This window comes from Anastrepha ludens, chromosome 2 (assembly GCF_028408465.1).
Source record: "Anastrepha ludens isolate Willacy chromosome 2, idAnaLude1.1, whole genome shotgun sequence".
Classification (NCBI taxonomy): Eukaryota; Metazoa; Arthropoda; class Insecta; order Diptera; family Tephritidae; genus Anastrepha; species Anastrepha ludens.
The window spans coordinates 117,434,761-117,455,681 of record NC_071498.1 but is presented as its reverse complement, the minus strand read 5'-3'; the positions used below and the strand labels follow the sequence as shown (position 1 = coordinate 117,455,681).

At 37.1% G+C, this 20,921-nt stretch overlaps 1 protein-coding gene across 2 annotated transcripts; it reads right to left on the bottom strand.

The window, feature by feature from the left end:
* Positions 1 to 2,228: 2,228 nt before the first annotated feature.
* Positions 2,229 to 17,983, bottom strand: LOC128855186 (sodium/calcium exchanger 1-like). 2 transcript variants are annotated; one of them, XM_054089895.1, is made up of 8 exons: positions 15,502 to 17,982; positions 14,766 to 14,857; positions 12,174 to 12,325; positions 12,009 to 12,105; positions 11,781 to 11,936; positions 8,120 to 8,278; positions 5,031 to 5,202; positions 2,229 to 2,571 (listed from the first exon to the last, which is right to left on the bottom strand). In XM_054089895.1, exons 1-8 carry the CDS (start codon positions 17,418 to 17,420, stop codon positions 2,367 to 2,369), a joined length of 2,952 nt encoding a protein of 983 aa, XP_053945870.1. In that variant the 5' UTR covers positions 17,421 to 17,982; the 3' UTR covers positions 2,229 to 2,366. The 2 variants fall into 2 exon arrangements, with proteins under 2 accessions (XP_053945870.1, XP_053945872.1); XM_054089897.1 differs by lacking the exons at positions 11,781 to 11,936; positions 12,009 to 12,105; positions 12,174 to 12,325 and having other exon boundaries at positions 15,502 to 17,983.
* Positions 17,984 to 20,921: the final 2,938 nt, after the last annotated feature.

Sequence of the window (20,921 nt, the reverse complement as noted above, 5' to 3'; positions counted from 1 at the left end):
AACATTTTTCACATTTTGGAAAGTTTACTCAAAACAAACAGCCCCCTTCTAATATTAGTAATAAAAACATATTCAGGAGTTATTTGTGTACTAAAGCCATTTAATCCTCTGATTTTTCGATTTTTATTTTTTATATTTTTAATTTTTTATATTTGTTATAATTCTGGCTCGTTTTTTAGGTACTCAATGAACTGCACTTTTAATTTCTGGCTCAAGCTCTTTTTTTTGCGCCGATGTGCACAGCATCAACACAAAATAAGATAGTTGTTTTTATTTTCAATGTAACGTTCGTGTACCACAACACCAACGATGAACATGTGGCGAACATGCTCGCCAATATGCCTACAGACGACGTCGTCTGTCACCTACTTTAGACAACCTAGCCTCCTATGCCAAAAAGTAGTCCAGACAGAATATAAAAATAATCTTAATTCTTGATCACTGAAAGTGAGAGGAGGGCACCAATATTTATGTAATTCTGCAATTTCCCAGCAAAGCGTCACTCATCAAATGCGTATATACAGAAAGTCAAAACACTATTGGCACATTCGAAAAATCAAAGTTCTCAGTGCTATAAGTTTTCTTCTAATGAAAGTATGAAAAAATAGAAAACAGTATTTTCTAAATGTATTTATTTATTACGTATCTGAACAAAAAAAAAAATTTTATCGAGATATGTTTACAAGCTCAAGCTTGGAAGGCAAAATAAGGCACAAATTCACATTCTTTATGTTAGCTTATGGCTTTTGGCATCGTAACGGTAAACTCCTGTTATTTTCACTTTTGCTTTTTACTTATTCGTTTAGGAATTGCATATGGTCGCAATCACTTTTCATTGCGATTTCAACGGACATAGACCAAAATTGGCCGTGGTACTGAAATTTCTCTAGAACTACGTCAATTAATGATAAATCTGTATTTTGGAAAGAAAACCTATCGCGAAATTGGCAAACTTGTCGATAAATCATGGTCCAGCTTTCGAAACATATTTATGCATTACTGCAATACTGGCAAAAAAGGTCCGGAGAGCAGATCTGGCCGCCCAAAAAAATTAACCGAATTACAGGAGTGAATTGTGGTGTCCACGGTGGCACAAAATCCAAAAACTTCGGCTGTCAAATTGTGCGAGACCCTGCAAAATTCATTTGAAATCAATTTCAACTCTCAAACTGTTCGGAATACCCTATATAAGGCTGGGTTTCATGGCCGGGTTCCTCGACGCAAACCCTTCATTACGAAGGTAAATAAGAAAAAGAGCCTCGAATTTGCTAAACAGCATTTCAATAAGCCCAACGCTTTTTGGAGCACCACCATATTTATTGATGAATCAAAACTCAATTTATTTGGGTCAGATGGAGCACAAAAGATTTGGCGAGAGCCAAATAAACAGCTTCAAAAGAACAACCTGCTCAAAACAGTTAAACATGGTGGAGGAAAAGTGATGGTTTGGGGGTGTTTCACGGCTTCTGGTGTCGGAAAGCTCATGCTCATAGATGAGACAATAGATAAGCATCACGACATTCTTAAAGAAAATTTAAATCCAAGCGTCAAAAAACTGGGCCTTAATGGGACAAATTGACAATTTCAACAAGCTAATGATCCAAAACATTCGTCTCATCTTGTGCAAGAGTGGTTGATATAACAGCAAACAGCCTAACACACCCTCCCAATCGCCGGACTTAATCCTATTGAGCATGTGTGGCATTTTCTGGAACGGGAGATACGATCTCACCCCACAATATCAAAGGATTTTCTAAAAGAGGCAATAATTGCTGAATGGAATAAAATAACACCCTCCGAAACTTCAAATCTGGTAAATAGTATGAAGAGACGTTTGCAGGCCGCTATTCAGTCTAACGGAGGACCCATAAAGTATTAGCGCGTTACAGCTGCAACGGAGCAAGCTGATTACGCTACCTGTGCCAATACTTTTTGATGTGAAATTGTGCATTATTTTACTTTCCAAGGTTGAGCTTGTAAACTTAAGTCGAAATTTATTTTTTTTTTTTGTTCAGATACGTAATAAATAAGTACATTTACCGTTTTCTATTTTTTTATACTTTCATTACAAGAAAAGTTAAAGCACTGAGTGTGCCAATACTTTTTTGACTCGCTGTATGTATGTGTCTGATATAAGCACTTTTATGTGCGTTTGATAAGAAAAATTAGTACTCAAGTACTTAGATATTAAACTCAACGCAATGCCATATTTACATTAAATCTACTTTGTATTTTTATCTATTAAAAAATTATGTTTGTTATCAGTAGTAATATACCATATCGACGAGTGCTCAATATGTGGGTCTATTGAAATTTAGTAGAGCTCTTTAATACTACATACATATATGCAATTCAATTACTAGGTTTTAAAATCCTGGGATAATATGATACGCCTCCAAGGTACTGATTATTATGTAGATAATCCAAAGTAAAATGAAAGACATGCCATGAAACCACTTCAGTTTCACCGGTCCACCAAGTTCTCCACCTATTGATTTCTTACGACGATAAAGCAATATGCAGAATGCGACAAGTGCTCCAATAAGATACAGCAAAGTGGAAAAGAGTAACCTGTGGAATTAAGATTTTATATTAGAATACAGTTCATTAATTTTTAGGTACATCGTATTTTAAATCCCAACATATTCACATTCCCAGCTGGTAGTTATTTCCTTTAGTTTTGAATTCGTCGAGTTTGGCCGATCTACGAGTACTAAATTTTTAATAGGGCATTCGATGCAATAGGGAAATTCGGATGAAATGCAAAAATCAAAAACTAAAATATGTACAAAGCCTCTAAGTAACATAACTTTTCCATCTCTTTCTAAACTTATTTATATTGTCAAATTTTGGTAAGATATCAACGCTGATACAAAAGATGCCCCTCAAAGGAAATTCGGAATGGAATGATCTCAGCTGAGGTAAATGTTGGTTATTTATTATGACAGTTATGCCACTTTTCGTTTGGTTGTTTGTTTTTGTCATTCTCACAAAGCCGCCATTTGAACATAAAAGATTTCAAAGTAAAGAAATTCAAAGCAAGGCAAGCCCGTATTAGACGAGCAATCTGACTTTTATATTAACTATAGTATTTTTGTTACATTAATCAATGAAACAAAAATCACATACAATTGAATATCTGTTATTAATAATTTAAAAAATAACCAATCAGAGCAGTTCCAACCGAAACCGGAACACCTGATATCTGATACAGGGCTGAGTACAATACAATGATGCTAATACTTAAACTGCACCATTTCCGAAATCAGCTGTTGTTGACCCAAATTAACTCTGTTTTGCTCCATGCACGCAAAACTATGAAGAAATCCATGTACATTACTACGGTGCATATCATTAGTACAGGAAATGGACATAATATCGATACCAACATTAATGAAAACAGCGTCCCATCCACCTTTCATAATCCCTCAATCTTCATTCATTTTCGATGTTCAGAATCACCATAAGAACACAACCAGCTCTAACGAATACCTACAAATAATTAGGGAAACCTTACAGCCATACAACGAGGGTTGGGGAATCATATTAGTATACACCGATGGATCGAAATCTGATACCAGTACAAGGTTTGCTGTTACAAACACACTTGGTGCCACCATTTCCGTTGGTGCTCTGCCCACAACTGCTCTGCTTCTACAGCTGAAGTAGCTACTCTGCTTGAAGCAGTGCTGCACTCCTCTCGTAAAGATGGTAAGCACATTATATGCAGAGACAGTAAATCTTCCATAGACGCTATCAACAAATGCCACCTCGTACTACAAAATCCGCCAAAATTTACTTCAGTATAGCTCCATAAAAGTAATGTTAAATGAGATTGCAGATAAAAGTGCTAAAGAAGCTAGCTGGGAGCTTTTCTTGCAAATGCAGATATTCGTAAACTTTGCAAAAAACAGCAACACGAAAGGTGGCATGAGAAGTTGACATGTAGCCCCGACGGTAGTGGATCGACCTTTCCCGCAAATCTGTCAATCAAAAATATAAAAACTTTCGTCAGGCTCAGAAATGGACACACGATTACTACACACACACACATCTATTGTACTTAACAGCCAAACTGTACCAGCATGCCCCTCTTGCGGCGACTGCAACCCCACAGTATCTCACCTGCTCGAGGCCTGCCCAGAGCATCAACACATCAGAACAGCTCTTTTTACTATCTCTAAACCTTTTGGCCGGTGGCCGCCGTAGCCGAATGGGTTGGTGCGTGATTACCATTCGGAATTCACAGAGAGAACGTTAGTTCGAATCTCGGTGAAATACCAAAATAAAGAAAAACATTTTTCTAATAGCGGTCGCCCCTCGGCAGGCGATGGCAAACCTCCGAGTGTATTTCTGCCATGAAAAAGCTCCTCATAACAAATATCTGCCGAGTCGGCTTGAAACTGTAGATCCTTCCCAGAAAGGGTGTACGCGCCAATTATATATATATATATATATATAAACCTTCTGGCCATATTAAATGTATTAATGCCACCAATAAGCTCACCGTAATATTCTATCACACTTTGTATCTCTGTGTAAAATACGCGAATAATCAAATGTCCTTACATCAGTAATAAATACTAATACTCATTTTTCTGTACTAAATATTATTACCTATGTAAGCATGTTCATTTTTATCTAGCCGTGTGGCTATTATTTATTTGTTTCCCCTTAAATAGATATTTAAATAATTTAAAAAACTTGAATTTTTCGTGTGAGGTGTGGTACATATTTTAATGCCCATATGTGTATATATGTATTATATAAGCATGTCAAACCCCCAACGAATCCAGACGCATGAAGGTCAGTATTTTTTTGGTGGTAAAATTAAATTTCCATATTTGTGACGAGGGTTGTTTCGAAAAATTATAAATAATATTTACAGTATAAATTTCCTCATTTTTTGATAATTGACAGGCTCTACTGTCATCAATATAAAACTTCCAGCTGGGCTTTATGTTGCACACTCTATACGATGCATGTTTGTAGTACATAGGTATATGGATTTGTAGATATAGACAACTTACGATCCAACAGGCACAATAAATTCTTCTCCATGGCAAGCATGATAAACAGCTGCTAGGGTCCATGCTATACCGATCCCAAGAAATACATTCACGGCGTTGCTACCTGTGATACTACCAATTGCATTGTCAGCGGTCTTGTCATGTATAGCGGATAATTTACTAGCGAATGCATCTGTATGTGAAGGAAAAATGGCCAGTAGACGTATTAAGTTAGTTTTACGGAGTAGAAAAACATTACATTTTTAATTCAGTATAATTCACAGGATATTTATTATCACAGATTTTCGTTTGTTTCTTAAAAGGTATTTCAAAGAAACAGGCTACTATATTTGAAACCTCTGCTATAAATCTTACAATCTAATATCCATTAGGGGGCGTCCATAAATTACGTGAGGTGTTTTTTTCAATTTTCTGAACCTCCCTCCCCCCCTGGTGAGATGTCGTGAGATTTTATTCAACCCCCTCCCCCATCCCCCAATCTCACGTGAGATTTTTCAAAATGTGGGTTTCTTATGTAAACGCGTTGGATTGTTATTGTAAAAAGAAAAAAAAGTTGCTTCGTGCTTTTATTTACGACTAGTTAAGACTAGTAATCAATATTGCTGAGAGTTATAAGTGTAATAAAAATTTAACAATAGAAGACTTAAATCGTAACTACTGCGATTAAAAAAGAATATCTACTCTAATTCAGTCCATGGAGAATCATGCGCGGTTTCAAGAGACTATTGGGACCAACATGTCCATATGATTTTCAGTAAAATCATGTGCTCCTTCAACTTCGTTCTAATCTAGCCACTCTTAGCCGTTGACGCTTGCGCACAGTAACTCATTAGCTCGTCTTGAGACAATCCGTGAGGGTCGCACTTTGCGGAACATACGCGCTTGCTTAGCTGGTGCAATGTGAGCTGCTCGCCTGTGCTCTGCAGCTCTTGTGATAGATGCGAAGTAAATACCGCATGTACTGTAGCATATTTTCTCTAAATCATCACGTATACTTGGGCAATAGAGATCAATAGGCGTGCTGATGAAGGCATTCAGCGGTTCAATCGGTACGCGTATTAGAAATGGAGCAAATGATTTTCCGTCATGTTCTTTAAAGTCCGGAATTGTCAAACGTCAACCTGAGTGATAGGGCGCTCGGCTCATAGTGGCGCGAAAACACCTGACGGGCTACACTGTACCGCAAATTTAGATTAAATTGAGCTATTTGGTATAAAACAAATATGGTGGTTTGACAGTAGTAATGTATAACGTCGAAGTATGAATGAAATTATTTTCTTTTGAACGAATTAGTGACAACAATCAGGTGGAGAAGGACTTGGCTTCATCCAATTGGCGCCGGTTAGCACGAGAAAGAAACGACTGGCGCCCTTAGTTAAACTCGGCCAAAATCGCGTAAGCGGTTATCGCGCCAATTAAGAAGAAGAAGATTTGCGTGTTCGGCGAATTTCTGCTATCGACTCTTGGCACTCCTGGACTCTTCCATTTGGACGATTGGGCTTTGGTTTTGATGTCGGAACCATAAACCCATGATTCGTCATCAGTTGTGACCCTTTTAAGCAAGTCTGGATCATGTTGACGTCATTCAACAATTCATGAACGATACTCAATCGACGTTGTTTTTGGTTAAAATTCAGCAATTTGGAACGAACTTCGCTGCCACATGCTTCAGGTCCGAAAAGATTGTCTGGCATGAGCCAACTGATATGCTGAGGGTGTCAGCAATTTCTCTAATTGTGATTCGCCGATCCTCCATCACAATTTTCTTCACTTTCCGAACATTTTCATCGGTTGTTGAGTTTTTGGGCGTCCAGAGCGAGCGTCAATATCACTTGTAAACATTTTTTTGACTCAAGTACTCTCCCCTTAATCTTCCCCTTATTTTTGAACTCACCTAGCATAGTAGAGATTAATGTATTCTCAGCCATAGCGCAACGAATTCACAATCTATTTATAAGTCAGTATTTGAATAATTTGTTCTGATATAAGTTTAGTATTTGAGTGACTATGAAGTCTTATGATATAATAATCCCCGGGGAGCTCAAGCATCATTTTCTTCATCAACAATTTTATTTTGGCATATTTGCAGTTTTGTTAAATGTGATTTGGCTCCGGTGCCCCATGCTGGGCAAGCGTAAATTATTATGGATTCAAAACTGTTTTGCAGATTACTAATTTGTTCTCATTGCTCTCATACTAGCCTACCTGTTGCTCAGAGGGTACAGCAAACGATGGCTAGGTTAACAATCTCTTGTATAAAAGTTGAGAGATTATAGCTGTGGTAGATCAGTACGGATACAGAAGAATAATAGATTAGAAGATTTGGCCACCTGAAGCAAATTTGTGAGACTAACTTCGGCTGCTATGTCGTCGGGACTCGGCAGCAGAATTATGTCGGCTCATTTCACACGTATTCCCATACTCGTCCAATCAGTCGTTGTCCAGCCAGTAACTAAATAACATTGTCGTATGCTGCGTTTATATTGTTCACATATCAGCAACTCAATCTCAGTTTTTTCGTAAACAAACCCCTGGCATAACGCTGGCCAATCAGCTGATTCCTTCAATATCGCTGAGAACCGGTTAATGGTCTGCTGTTGGCCAGACCTCTGCATTCTGTATATCGTGGTGCAATCAGTCGTTGTTGATTTTTTTCGTATATCACAAACACATCTCAGTTTCTGTCGACAGCTGTTACGTTAGCAAATCAGCTGATTCTTTCAAAATCGCTGAGAGCCAGTTAATGGCCTGATATTGGTCACAAGTTCTGGATTCTCTCTACCGTGGATACTGCTACTGATTTCTACCGCAAAAGTGTTATAAATGTAAAGTACATGTCAATGTTGCTTCTTTGGCATAAAAGTGTATTTTTCCATATCCACTTCAAACACTTCGTAAGGAATTAAACTCATGCGAGTCCCTGGAGTGTTTTCAAATAATTCTGGGACTTTTGGGACCTAAAACAGACCAAGATCCCGGGATTACCGTTCCTACCTCAACTGCAGTATATTTAACTCCATTTCTACATTGGCATGCCCTTATTGGAAACCCCTATATATAAGTTTGCATTTAAATATGAATTTAATTACCTGGTAGACTGGTACCAAGTGCTACAAAGCATATAGCTGTAACCGAGTCACGTACACCCAAAGTGCAACCGAAATGTGAGGTGACATCGACTAGAATAGCTGTACAAATGGCTATCAGCCCAATCGAAATAAAGAAACATGGATATCCACAATACATTTCTGAAAATACGAAAAAATCATTCAATTACTTATTAGAAGAATGACACCAAAAATATTCTAATTAAATTTGTATTGAGTTTTAGAAAAGTGTGTGACATGAATAAATAAAGGGTGATTTTTTAAGATTTAAAATTCAGAAAAATGCATGAAATTTTTATTTAAATCGATAGTACAGTCCATATAATTTCATGCTTGAAGATTATTTCATGCAAATGTTGACCGCGACTTCGCTTCAAATGGTCCATCCGCTTAGTCCAATTTTGGCATACTCTCTCCAATGTTTCGGCCGGTATCTCACATATAAATGCTTCAATGTTGTCTTCCAATGCGTTAATTGAAACAGGCTTGTCTGAATAGACATGAGCTTTAACATAGCCCCACCAAAAATGATCTAAAGGCGTTATATCGCACTATCTGGGTGGCCAATTGACAGGTCCCGAACGTGAAAGAAAATGTTCACCGAATTCGCCTCTCAACAAGTCCATTGTTACGCGTGCTGTGTGGCATGTGGCACCGTCTTGCTGAAACCACATGTCATGCAAGTCAAGCTCTTGCATTTTGGGCAAAAAAAAGTTGGAGTACGGTCCAATGATACCTCCAGCCCATAAACCGCACCAAACTGTAACCTTTTCTGGATACATTGGTAGCTCTTGCAATTCTTCTGGCTGATCTTCACTCCAAAATCGACAATTCTGCTTATTTACGTACCCATTGATCCAAAAATGAGCTTCGTCGCTGAACACAATTTTTCGATAAAAAAGTGAATCTTCGGCCAACTTTCCAAAAGCACATTCACCAAAAATTCTGCCTTGCGGTAGGTCGTTTGGCTTCAATTTTCCACGTTGTTGAGTAACAGAGGCCCAATTGCTGCGAACGGCTAACGGCGATGAATCGATAATTGATGCTCATCATTAACACTGGCCGATACAGCTGCGATATTTTCTTCAGTTCGCACTCTACGTAAGCGTGTTGGTGATTTGATGTTCAATAATGTAAATTTGGTTCTAAATTTAGTCACAATAGCTCGAATAGCCGCTTCAGTGGGTCGATTAAACTAACCATAAAATGGGAGAAGCGCGCGATAAACATTTCTTAACAGAACACGCATTTTTATAATGAAATTCAATGATTTGCAAGCGTTGTTCGTTTGTAAGACGATTCATGGTTAAATTATAGACCAAACTGAAGATGTTTGACAGTGAAACAAAACACGAAACGTGCGTCAGCTGTTTAAACCAACTGTTTAAAAAGATAATAGCTAAAAAATCACCCGTTATTATAATAAATAAAAAAATGTAAAAATAAATATATTGTAAGAAATAGTAGGAGAGAGTCATTTTTGAGCACGAGTGAAATGAACGAATTTCAGCAATGTAGGGACTAAATGAAGTTGTTTGTTTACGGCTTGCCACTCCACAGTGCAACAAGATTCCAAATATTTATTGAAACCAAAAGTAAATGAAAGTTTACATCTTTCAAAATAAAATTCCAACAGGAATTTTAGTTGAATAAATCTTTCGCTTTTTTCTAAAGATTTCTGTGAAGTGGAGTAGTTAATGAGTAATTAAAAAATGTCTGAAAATGGAACCAAAAAAAAAAAAATACCTCTCACACAAGAAAAAATCATCCAGCTAATCAAAGCCCAGTACGATAGCTTCAAATGCTGGGTTCAACATAATGGAAGTCTATCGTCCACCTTTGACTCTATGTATGGCGTGTGGCAAGGTTTTCCTATGCTGTTCCTAAATTGCGGTTTTGTACGTCCCACCAGAGAGAACAGGAATTAAGAGAGATACAGGGAAAAGTGTGTTAAAATCGAACAAATAATGATTTTTTTAATTGTTATGGAAAGCTATGGTATCTTACTATTTTAAAGTTGATATTGATAAAATTGTTATTTGATAAAATTGTTGATATATTTGCACCAAAAACTTAATTAGGTGGCGCTGTCGCACAAATTTTGCTATTTGTATGGACTTTATTGTGAAGTTTTGTAATATAATATACATTTACGCTTTTTAAAGCTGACAAATACATTTTTGATGTCTGTTTCATTGTAAAACTTCGAAGGTGTTATTTTTTTAGAAAGAAGTGGTATTATCGTCAGAAAAAATTTCATGCTAAATGTTTAATGGAAAAAGCATTTTTATGAGAAAAATTAAGTTAGCTGTATTTTAGAGAGCGTTAAATTTAGTTCCAAAACGTCAGTTGTATTTCTGGAAATGCTAAATATTCTTCTTAGTAGTCAATTTGACTTCAGTATGTTTGAAATTCGGCTTCGAGAAAGTATGAAATACTAGAGGGCGTACCGTGTATCATACTTAAAGTTATGTTTAAAAATAAAGGGTATTTCAAAAGACGCGCCTAGATGTTGTTTTAAAATAAAACATGTAAAAATGTATATTCTTTCAGGTAAAATCCGCCAAACAGTCGGTTCATGAATTCCTAATTGTTGCAAACGTCGGATATCGATGTTGAAGGTTTTTTGGCAACGCTTTGCGCTACAGCAATCATTTTCCCAACAGAACGTTCAGTTTTTGGGCTGTCTCTCTTTCTGCCTTTTTCCTTCCTCGGCATAAGACTGGGTTTAAAAGTATTTAATCGTATATACAAGGTGGCGCAAAATTAATCATTCTATATTGGATAACTTAAAAAAAAGTACTTGGCGCGGTGTTTAATCTAATCTGCTAGGTGCTTGGCCGAGCTCCTCCAACTATTTGTGGCGTGTGTCTTGATGTTGTTCCACAAACTTTTTTACTAAATATAAAAAAAATGGTTTTGAATGATGGAAATATTTAGTTTTGATCTTTACGCGCTCCATTGCTTGTCTATTTACTGAATCTGCCTAGTTCACTAGTGTGAAATATGATTAACCTACTACGCCATTTGCAAAAATTAAAAAATCTTCCCATAGGATGATTAATTTTGCGCCACCTTGTACTTAGGAATATGTTTAAAAATAGTCGGGAGCACATTTGTCGCCTTCTGAGGATACATACCATATACCGACTTCAGATTCTAAATAACAATTGGCTACTCCGAAATAAATTAACGCTTACTGAAATACTTTTATTCTGAAGTTCATTTGACTACTCCGAAGGACTGTTTAAGTATAGTGTAGGGATGCCACTATACATATTTTACAATTGTGGGAGGAAGTCTTAGATTCTAATTCCTTAATTTTCTGCAGTTCATAAAACAATTTACTCGAAACGGTATTAGCGAATCGAGTAAACCAGGTGAATACGGTGGTTTTGGAAGTACAGACTTCTGTGGATCGAGTTTGAGGACAAAAGATTAGAAGTAATGAAAAGAGTGTCTACGTGATATGTTATCGTAGTGTCGAAACTAATAGAGGTCTGATTTTTAATAGTGCTAACTTATAAAACAAATATTTCGGAAATCAATATAACCGCAAAGTTTAATTTAAAGAGTAACATTTTAAGTCGATCAGTGATTTTGAGATTGCGGGCAATATGAGTAGGAACTTATACGAACTTACTAGATGGTGGAATCACAGCAAAACACACTTTCCAAAATATAGAAAGAAAGTGCATGAAGTATTGACATCTTCCATACACCAAATCCTCTTCGAGCTCTTCATCATTATCTTCTTGCTCTATACAATCGATATCCTCTATAATAATGCTTCCACGACCTATCGCATAAAATATACTATATTATATAGAAATTCGGAGAATACTTATAGCATGTAGTGTAAGATTAGAACCTGAAATAGTCAGAGCATCGAGGAATTGCTCCTTCCATGTGGTAGTACCAATCAACTTTGAAGCGTTTGCGTTTTGCACTAATTTGTTCACTGTTTGCTACACTCGATACAAATTGATAATCAGTAAAGTATTTATAGACCTCAATTATTTACACAAATGCTTACTTTGAATTCTCCGCTTTCAATTATGTGACATTCAATCTTCGACCTTTTATCTACTAATTTCGGAAGTCCCTTCAATAGGATGTTTTCATCAGTACTTCTTTCTTCGTCTGGTTTTTGTTGAATTTCTTTTAATTTGGCGTACAATGGTTGACCTGTGAAAGTACGATCAAAATACGACTTAGTCAAAGCATAAACTTTTACACACGATATGAAATCCGTGGAAATGGAAACTACTACTGGTATGTAAGCGTCAGAAAATGACAAATAAGGAGAGTGAGGGCAATTAAAGAGCACACAGATATTCCAGCTTGGGAAGATTACCGTGGACCGCGAAAAACTATTATAAAACTAGACGTTCGAAATAGTAAAATAAACACAATTGCCAAAGCCTCCATTCTGTAAATATTAGAGCAAGGTAATTCGAAATACTCCTTCACCTTACTGAGTCCGACGCCCGTACTTTCTTGTTGCTCAGTGTAGGGTAATGCAGCACTTGCTCAATTTTAGACGTAGCACATTTTGTAAAGGGCATTTTGTATTAATAGACATCGTTTCCCAGAATGCTCATATCTAGAAGCATATGACTTAATGCCAGGCATCCAAACCACCTTGACACAATTTGATAACCTTGGCTGGCCTCCATGAATCATAGATTACAAGACTACGATATCCGTGAGAGTATTTCTGGCTGTGAGGTAAAAATTTCATAAGTTAGCAAGAGAATGACGTTGTAGGGAAAATTCTCTCATGAATAACAGCAAAAATGTAAAACAATACAGCAATCCAATTGATTCAAATATCAAGTTATTACGTCAGCTAATCAATTGATTATATCAAACTCATTGGAATTAGGATAGCTAATCGCGGATATCGTGGCTAGCTTCTTCTAATGCCAATTTGGAAGAATTCACCAAAATGTGCTCTGAGCTGATATTTTTTACTGCCGGTACTCCCTATATGTGTATCATGACTTTTTTCAAACTATGAGATATTGTAAGGCGAAGCAAAATTGTGAGAGTAACTTGGCTGTTACATCATAGGAGATTGGACAGGGAGAGGCGTATGAAATGAAAACAAAATTTGAAAATTAAGGTTAGTTGAACGGAATCAGTCTTTCAATCATTCGTTGTTCAGACGGCAGCGAAGTAACATAGGCAATGGATGCGTTTATTTGTTCGTACATATATCACTAACACATTCTCAGTTTTTGCAGACCGAGAGCCAATTAACGGTCTTATATTTGCCACAATTTCTGTATTCTCTCCACCGTGACTATATTCTGGAAAAGTTCAATTACGCTAATTTGTCCAACAACCGTAGAAAGAGCTCTCAAGGAGATATCTAGCTAAGATGAAGAATTTATTTATAACCCTTGAAGAATGTATTACACGTAAGTTTTCAGAAGAGCGTTCAGTGTGAGATCAAAGTTAAAAATATAGTCTGGTTTCTTCTTCAGGCAGCAGGGACTTGAAGTTGTGTTATATTTTACACCGGGAATTTCTTTCGGACATCGGCTAGTGAAGAACTCAGCTAGTATCAAGAGAGGGTCTTACTACATTATATGTGCTAAAGATGGTTCAGGATACGCTGATCTGATTTAAGCCATGGTGAAAAGACCGGCTTTCAGCTGAAAAAACCAGCTTATGAGATAACGTAACAGGGGTCATCACAATGGTTTGTTTACGAAAAAACTGGGATTGTGTTAGTGATATACGAAGAAAACAACACAGTCTTCACTCAGATTGGACGAGTGTATGAATACATGTGGATTGAGCGGGCAGAATTCTGCTGCCGCGTACCCGGTGACGTGACAGCCGAAGTTACTCGCTCAATTAGAGGTCAGCATAGCTTATGGCCAATCATGGTAATCTATCGTTCTCGTTCATGGCGGATCTCCGCATAGCTCTTCGTTCTTTTGTTGTGGTTTTTTTTTTTTTGTAATAACTACAAAATGGATTAAGTCCTAATTTTTACCCAGTTGCTCTCTCGGAGGTATTAGTGTTTCCGATCCCTCAATTTTCTGTGTAGTAGTGCGCCGAAACATTTTATTTTATCGACAAAATCGTGTGGGAGTCAAATATGCCACAACAACGTATTCAACTCGACATATTTCAGGGTATCAAATCGAACATAACTTGCGTTTACTTGGGTCAGTCAACTATCCTTACGACAACAACATAGACAAACAGCATTATCAATACCCATTCAGAGTAATTTAAAGAAGTTGTAACGTTGAAGATCATCCAATAAATAAACCATTGCACCAGGAGTGCTCCATTTGTAATGGGTCGATATACTTCGCCGTTAACGCTTTCGAATTTACTCATTATTTGCTGTTCCTTAGTAGCACAAGTGAAGTATTTATTAAATGATTGTCGTCAGCAGAACCTAATACGCTCATAATACATTACTCGTTCGAAAATACAAGGTGAAGCAGAAGTAATTTCTTATATTAATGTGCGATACATTTTCTAATTGACTATCTAAAGCGAGGATAACTCACTCCCACGGCCTGTTAATCGCAGTACGAGACATTACTTTTGCACCCCTTTGTTGTTATTGGCGAATTTTAAACAATGTACTCGGACCTACCAGCTGCAACTCTCGGTCGGCCCAGATATACTTCAAATAGCACATCTTTTTCCAAACAGTGCTCATCAATGATTTCAACTTCAATGACTTTCCTGTAGTTATTTAAATAATTAATAATAATTTAACCGAAAGATATATATCGGGTGTTTTTTTAACTGCATGAGAACTATCGATATTTATAACTATGGTTTTACAGCTGAGAATGGCAAAACTGTGTTGACATTTCCGTGCAGTAAGGTTTGGCAAGACATTAAGCATCGTTTAACGCCAGAAAAATGAGTCCAAATTGTGGAAATTTTCTTTGAAAAAAATAAATCTGCTCATAGAGCACTGGCGGCGTCATCGGCCCTTATTTATTTCGCAATGAGAAAGGCGCTGCCGTTACGGTGGATGCCGCGCCACTATCGGGCCATGCTGATTGAATTTTTGTTTCCAAAAAATAATCAGCTAAGCATCGACATTTGGTTTCAAGAAGATGGCGTAACTTGACTGATATATGACTTATAGGACTGATCGAATGAACCATGTCACTCGTAGGTACGGCGTACATATGCCGGATATCAAATTCAAGAAATAATTGCCCAGAAATTATCTACCAGATTATATTAAAATATATTCATTCTAACTATATTTATGTTTGTATTATCATTTTAAATACTCAAGCTCTTAGAAAAACAACCGATATGTATAAATGTACTCGTACAGATTTGTGAAGTACAGTCAACTTCCTACTTACTCAACTTGGCCATCTTGAAATACTAGTTCACCATTCACATTCGTATATTCCTTCCCTGAGAGCGCCGTTTTCTCTTTGGTAAAATAAGGCACAATAACTTTACTGGAAGCTCCGAAATATCTCTTTACTTCTATATTGTAAATTTTCACCGATTCGGGAATTTCATGATCAATTTGTTTGAACCCGAAAATACCGCAGTGGTCATCATCTAAAATCATAATGGTTGCCACATGAGGTGATACGAGTCCGGCTTCCCCGCTGGGATTCTTAAGATGCACGTAGAAGTGTACATCTTCTTCGTAGACATCATCATCGATAATAGTTATTTTAATTGTCTGCTTTTTAATGCCCTGAGGGAAATTAAGCACACCAATCGATGCAACATAATCTCTGCCAGCTTCTGCAGTTCCGTCTTCAGTTTGGTATTCAACCTTTGTTGTCTGCCTCAAAGTACCGGCTCGTATCACATGCAGCTCCACCTCTCCAACACTTTCCAGCACCGTATAATGACAGGGAGCAAAATATATATGCGTCTCAAAGTCACCATCAAATTCAGCGTCCTCTTCAGCTTTCTTACGAGCTAGGGTTTTTGCCTCTCCGATTTTCTCGTTTGCATATTGACGCACTCTGCCCATAATGTTTGTAGATCCAGTTAAGTAGCGATCAGTTTGTATACGATAGAAAGCTATTGATTTAGAGCTATTGTGAATAAGCTGCTCTTGCGCCAATGCCTCAATTATTTCCAAATCATATTCCGGATACCTTCGATGCAATTCTTTCACCTTACCTATGTATTGTCGACGTATCTCTTCAAATTCACGCATTTCTGGACTTTCGACTAAATCTTTAACACTAGATCGTACTGCACCCGCTTCATAATCATTTGCCTCATACTCAGCTGGCCGCACAACCGAATCACTCTGATTCATTTCATAGGTTGGCTTATAACATTTTGCACAAAAATAACCATGCTCCGTAAGATATGCATGATAAACAAGTGTCGGGAAACAGAAAAATGTCACTAATCCCTCCCAAACATCGATGACAGTCGGTGTTATATACTTTGTTATAAGGCACAACCAAACATATGCAAATATCGACCAAATGGCCGTCACAATAAATACCCGATAATTCTGTATTCTTCGTGTTTGGCCTTTGGGTATCACAATAATGCAAATAGCAATAATAATGAAAAGATTAAATGCCGCGGAGCCAACTATTGCACCTGGACCTATATCGCCAGCTTCGAAATTCTTCTGAAACATCTCGATTATGGAAAGTAAGATTTCGGGCATACTCGAACCGAGTGCCATGAGGGTTAAATTAGCCACCGTGTTACTCCACACACGAACCGATATTTTTTCTCTCTGACCATTTCTATTAATCACATTCACACGTCGTTCGCTCGATGTGATCACTTCAATGGATTCCATAAATCGGCCCGATATAATGGCAATACCAATGAATATATACCACATGGCAAGAAAATAAACAAGTCCACGTGTTATTCTTTCGGTTAGGGATATACCTTCCAAAGGTTGCCAAGCCCTTACCACGAGACCATCTTTACAGATAATATTTACTCTATCGTAGTCGGACCGGAGTGCTGTTTGATTAGATAGTTTTAAAGTTTCTTCTCCAGGTTCACTTATCACATCTGAGATTGATGGTGAATCTTTTGGAGCTTCTTCTGGTGTTGGGGGCGAATCCTTTGCACCTTCAACAGGCTGTACTTTTTTAACTGCATCTAGTTCTTTCGTAGGTGTATACAGTGATGGTCCTTCATATGGTTCTATTTCTGTACTTGCAAATTTTTGTGCTGCGATCAAGTCAGCAAGTAAACAAATGAGACAAATCAAACAACCTAGATTCGTCGACATGTCCAATCGATAATTTCTAGCTACGAGTTGTCTCTTCATCACAATTATTTGAATTTCGAATTATTTGTTTTTTAGTTTTTTGAGATTTCGCGGCTGTCAGAATACTTAGCTAACGTCTTATTCTGAGTTGCACGTGCGACGTGATGGCTTAAGACACGTTTTATGAGTTTGCGTATTCATACTTTTAGACATAATCACGTTCTGAGAAAAGTTTTCTTCTGTCAAAAAATTCCCTTTTAATTTATAATTTTGAATATTTATATGTATGTATGTATGTATTTTCAGCTGTTTGAAATTTTACTGATTTTTTTATTTTTATTTCTTATTTCTTTCAATTTTCTTTTCTTCAAGCTTTACCAAAAGTCGTTTAATTAATTGTGAAATATCAGAAAAAGTATCTGTGTATTATAAATGTAAACGTCCAATAAACTTCTGAGTCTTCTGGGTACTTCAGAAACCACCAAACTGCTGTAATTTTTAGTATTCACATGGTGAGAATATAATCGTAAAATAAGACACTTATTGTAATTAATTGGCTTGTATGTATTTTTAGGTAAATATGATTTATGTAAATAACGTATTGAATTTTTCATATGCAACTGATGTTCTGACAGACAATTTTCTGTAACATAGCATTGCCAGATGGGCGTGAATGGGTACTGGCTTATCCAAAAACCGGTTTTCGGACTGAAGAAAAATTCGTAATTCGTACGATTTATTTATATTTTACTCACATTTTTTTAACTCTTTCCTTGTGTAAGAAAACAGTCCCTGTCCAAGAGCTGCGGTCGTCAAACCAAACCAAATTCGTTTCAATTAAGTGATTTACAGTGGAAGGCCGTTGGTGACACGATTTGGCTTTCACATTCAGTTTTTCTTTTTGCAATGTACAGCAACGCGCTGCCGTAGCCCAATGGGTTCATGCATAACTACTTTCCGGGCTCGAGATCCCGAGCATGACACACCAAATGATAGCATTTTTTTTCTAAAGCGGTGGTCTCATGGTAGGTAATGGTAAGCTCCAAATATATTTGTGTCATAAAAAAGCTATCCATAAAAAACGAGCAGCCGTTCGCAAGCGACATAAAACTGTAGGCACCTCCACACCACACCCAATAAAGGGTGCCGGCGTCAATTATTAATAAATATATGTATACTTGTATATATGATGAGCAGCAACAATAATTCTCGGCTTGATCAGCTTATGACTTTTTTATGAACTAGCCCTTGAGACGTTCCGTTTAATTTGATTGATTGGAAGAAGAAAGAAGATCTAAACCATTAATCCTCCTTAGCCATTTTTCCATTCGTACCATCACTGAGATAGTACTGCCTTTGGGACTCACGGAAAGCGAATGAGATTTCACTTAAATGGCTTTTGTCGCAGCTGCAGGGCGTCACTGGCCATGTAACTGCTCTGCTTTATTAAAAACGTGAAATCTCTTTTTTTTCAATTTTTTCTTTGCATATCTAGTAGTCATAGATATTCCAAATCTCTAGCGTGTTTTTAAAGAAACAAATTCAAGTCTCTATAGGTGGACTTATGGGGCTATAATTAGACCACGCTTATGTGGCACCACAATAAGTCGCTTAGCACATATAAGTGCGGCTCTCTGCCCTCCGTGGATGGCGGCTGCCAATGAATTCTAATATACTATAGTCTGTAGCCTTAAAAGATCAAACAAAATAGACCAGGCATCTCTGTTTTCAGGTGCAGGTAGATAGTACGCAAAACTGTAGAGCGACTAACAAACATTTCTGGTTACACTCGAACTGCAGGGCGTCTACGAGTATACCTATATGAAGTTATGAAATTAATATTGCAATTTTTTTAACTTTTAATAGGCTTCGCATCCATGAATAGAGTATACCAGGTCAAAGGGCATTCATGAGCAATTAAGATGTCGTTGCTACAAAAGGGGCTGTCCAGAGATTTATAGGGTCAGGACTCTTCCTTAGGCTGCCATAGTGTTTTATTAGGCGAAACTTTTATACTTATATGGATGAATAAAAAGACCCAACGTTGCCGAACAAACAAGCTATAACCTTATATACAGCTGTCCACAAAATAATAGGAGTGCCGACATGAAAAATGTTCAAAGTTCATTTTTTTAGAATAAAATGGTTTTATTTCAAAACGTTTAGCGTAACATTAATCACATGAGCTATATACATCTATTCGTAGTTAAAATATTTCAATTAAACGTATACATAAACTTAATATTTAATTCAGGTAAAGATATATAAAAAATTGCTTCCGCATAAAAATAGGAGTGATTTGTATAATACTTAGTTTCTCTAAACTTTTAACACTAAATGGTCTTAAAGCTCTTCAAAACTATTTAAAAGCATTAATACTTCGTGATATATCCTCGTTTTCTTAACACTGATTCGCACCTTCGTGGCATTGAGTCGATGAGATCCTGACAACGCTTAATTGGGATTCCTTCCCATGCCTCTTTTACCACCTTCCATAAATCTTTCGAATTTGTGGGTTTTTGTTGATCAACACATTTTTTAATATCGGTCCATAGATTTTCTATTGGGTTGAGGTCGGGAGACTGAGCAGGCCAGCGCATAAGCTCAATCCCATTGACTCTGAACCATTCTTTCGCTGACTTACTCGTGTGCTTAGGATCATTATCCTGTTGAAATATCCATTTTAGTGGCACATTCCATGCGGCATATGGTAGCATAACTTCTTCCAATATCCTCACATAAACCTTTTAATCCATAATGCCTTCGATTAAATATATTGGACCTACGGCGCCATACGAAAAGCTACCCCATACCATGACCTTAGCGCCACCATGCTTCACTGTTTTTGTTGTGAATCGAGGATTATATTCCATATTGGGTGGGCGTCGAACATACTTTCTGGAGCCTGAACTGCCAAACAACTCGATTTTACTTTCATCTGACCACAAAATATTTCGCCATTTACTAGCCGGCCAAGATTTATGCTCCTGTGCAAACTCTATACGGGCTTGCGCATGCTTCTTTTTTAGAAGGGGCACTTTCCGGGGACTTCTTGCATATAAATTATGATTGACCAAATGTCTGCGTACAGTTTCAGCACTAACTGGTAAATCAAGATCGTCGCGTATTTTCCTTGCGGAAACAAATGGGTTACCTTTCCACGTGCGTATGATGTTGCGATCGTCCTTAGAGGAAAGTTTTGTTTTCGCCCGCGTTTCTCAGCTTTTGTTTTATAATACAAGACGTGTGCTATCATTTGTGCAGAACATCCAAGTGTATTTTGAATTTCCTTGTACGTTTTTCCGCTGTTCTTGAGACTTTTGATTAAAGCTCGCTTCTCTTCCGTACAATGCTTTCCTCTACCCACTAAGACAAAATAAATCAACCCAAATATTAACAATAATTCTTCGAAATTACTAGTAACCTTCTTACTTTTCGATTTTTGTAAATATGTTTGCTAGTTTATCGATATTTTAAGAAACAAAGTTTGCACTCCTATTATTTTGTGTAGCTCAATAACAACCTTCTACAACAAAATGTATTACAGTTTTAAAATAGTGA

What these genes read in the sequence shown, in the direction of transcription:
- LOC128855186 (XM_054089895.1), bottom strand. Translation starts at nt 17,420, where the DNA reads ATGAAGAGACAACTCGTAGCTAGAAATTATCGATTGGACATGTCGACG. An exon ending in TTGAAAGCGGAGAATTCAAA is followed by an intron (nt 12,106 to 12,173) that starts GTAAGCATTTGT and finishes TATCGAGTGTAG; the next exon opens with CAAACAGTGAACAAATTAGT. An exon ending in ACTTGGTACCAGTCTACCAG is followed by an intron (nt 5,203 to 8,119) that starts GTAATTAAATTC and finishes CTTCACATACAG; the next exon opens with ATGCATTCGCTAGTAAATTA.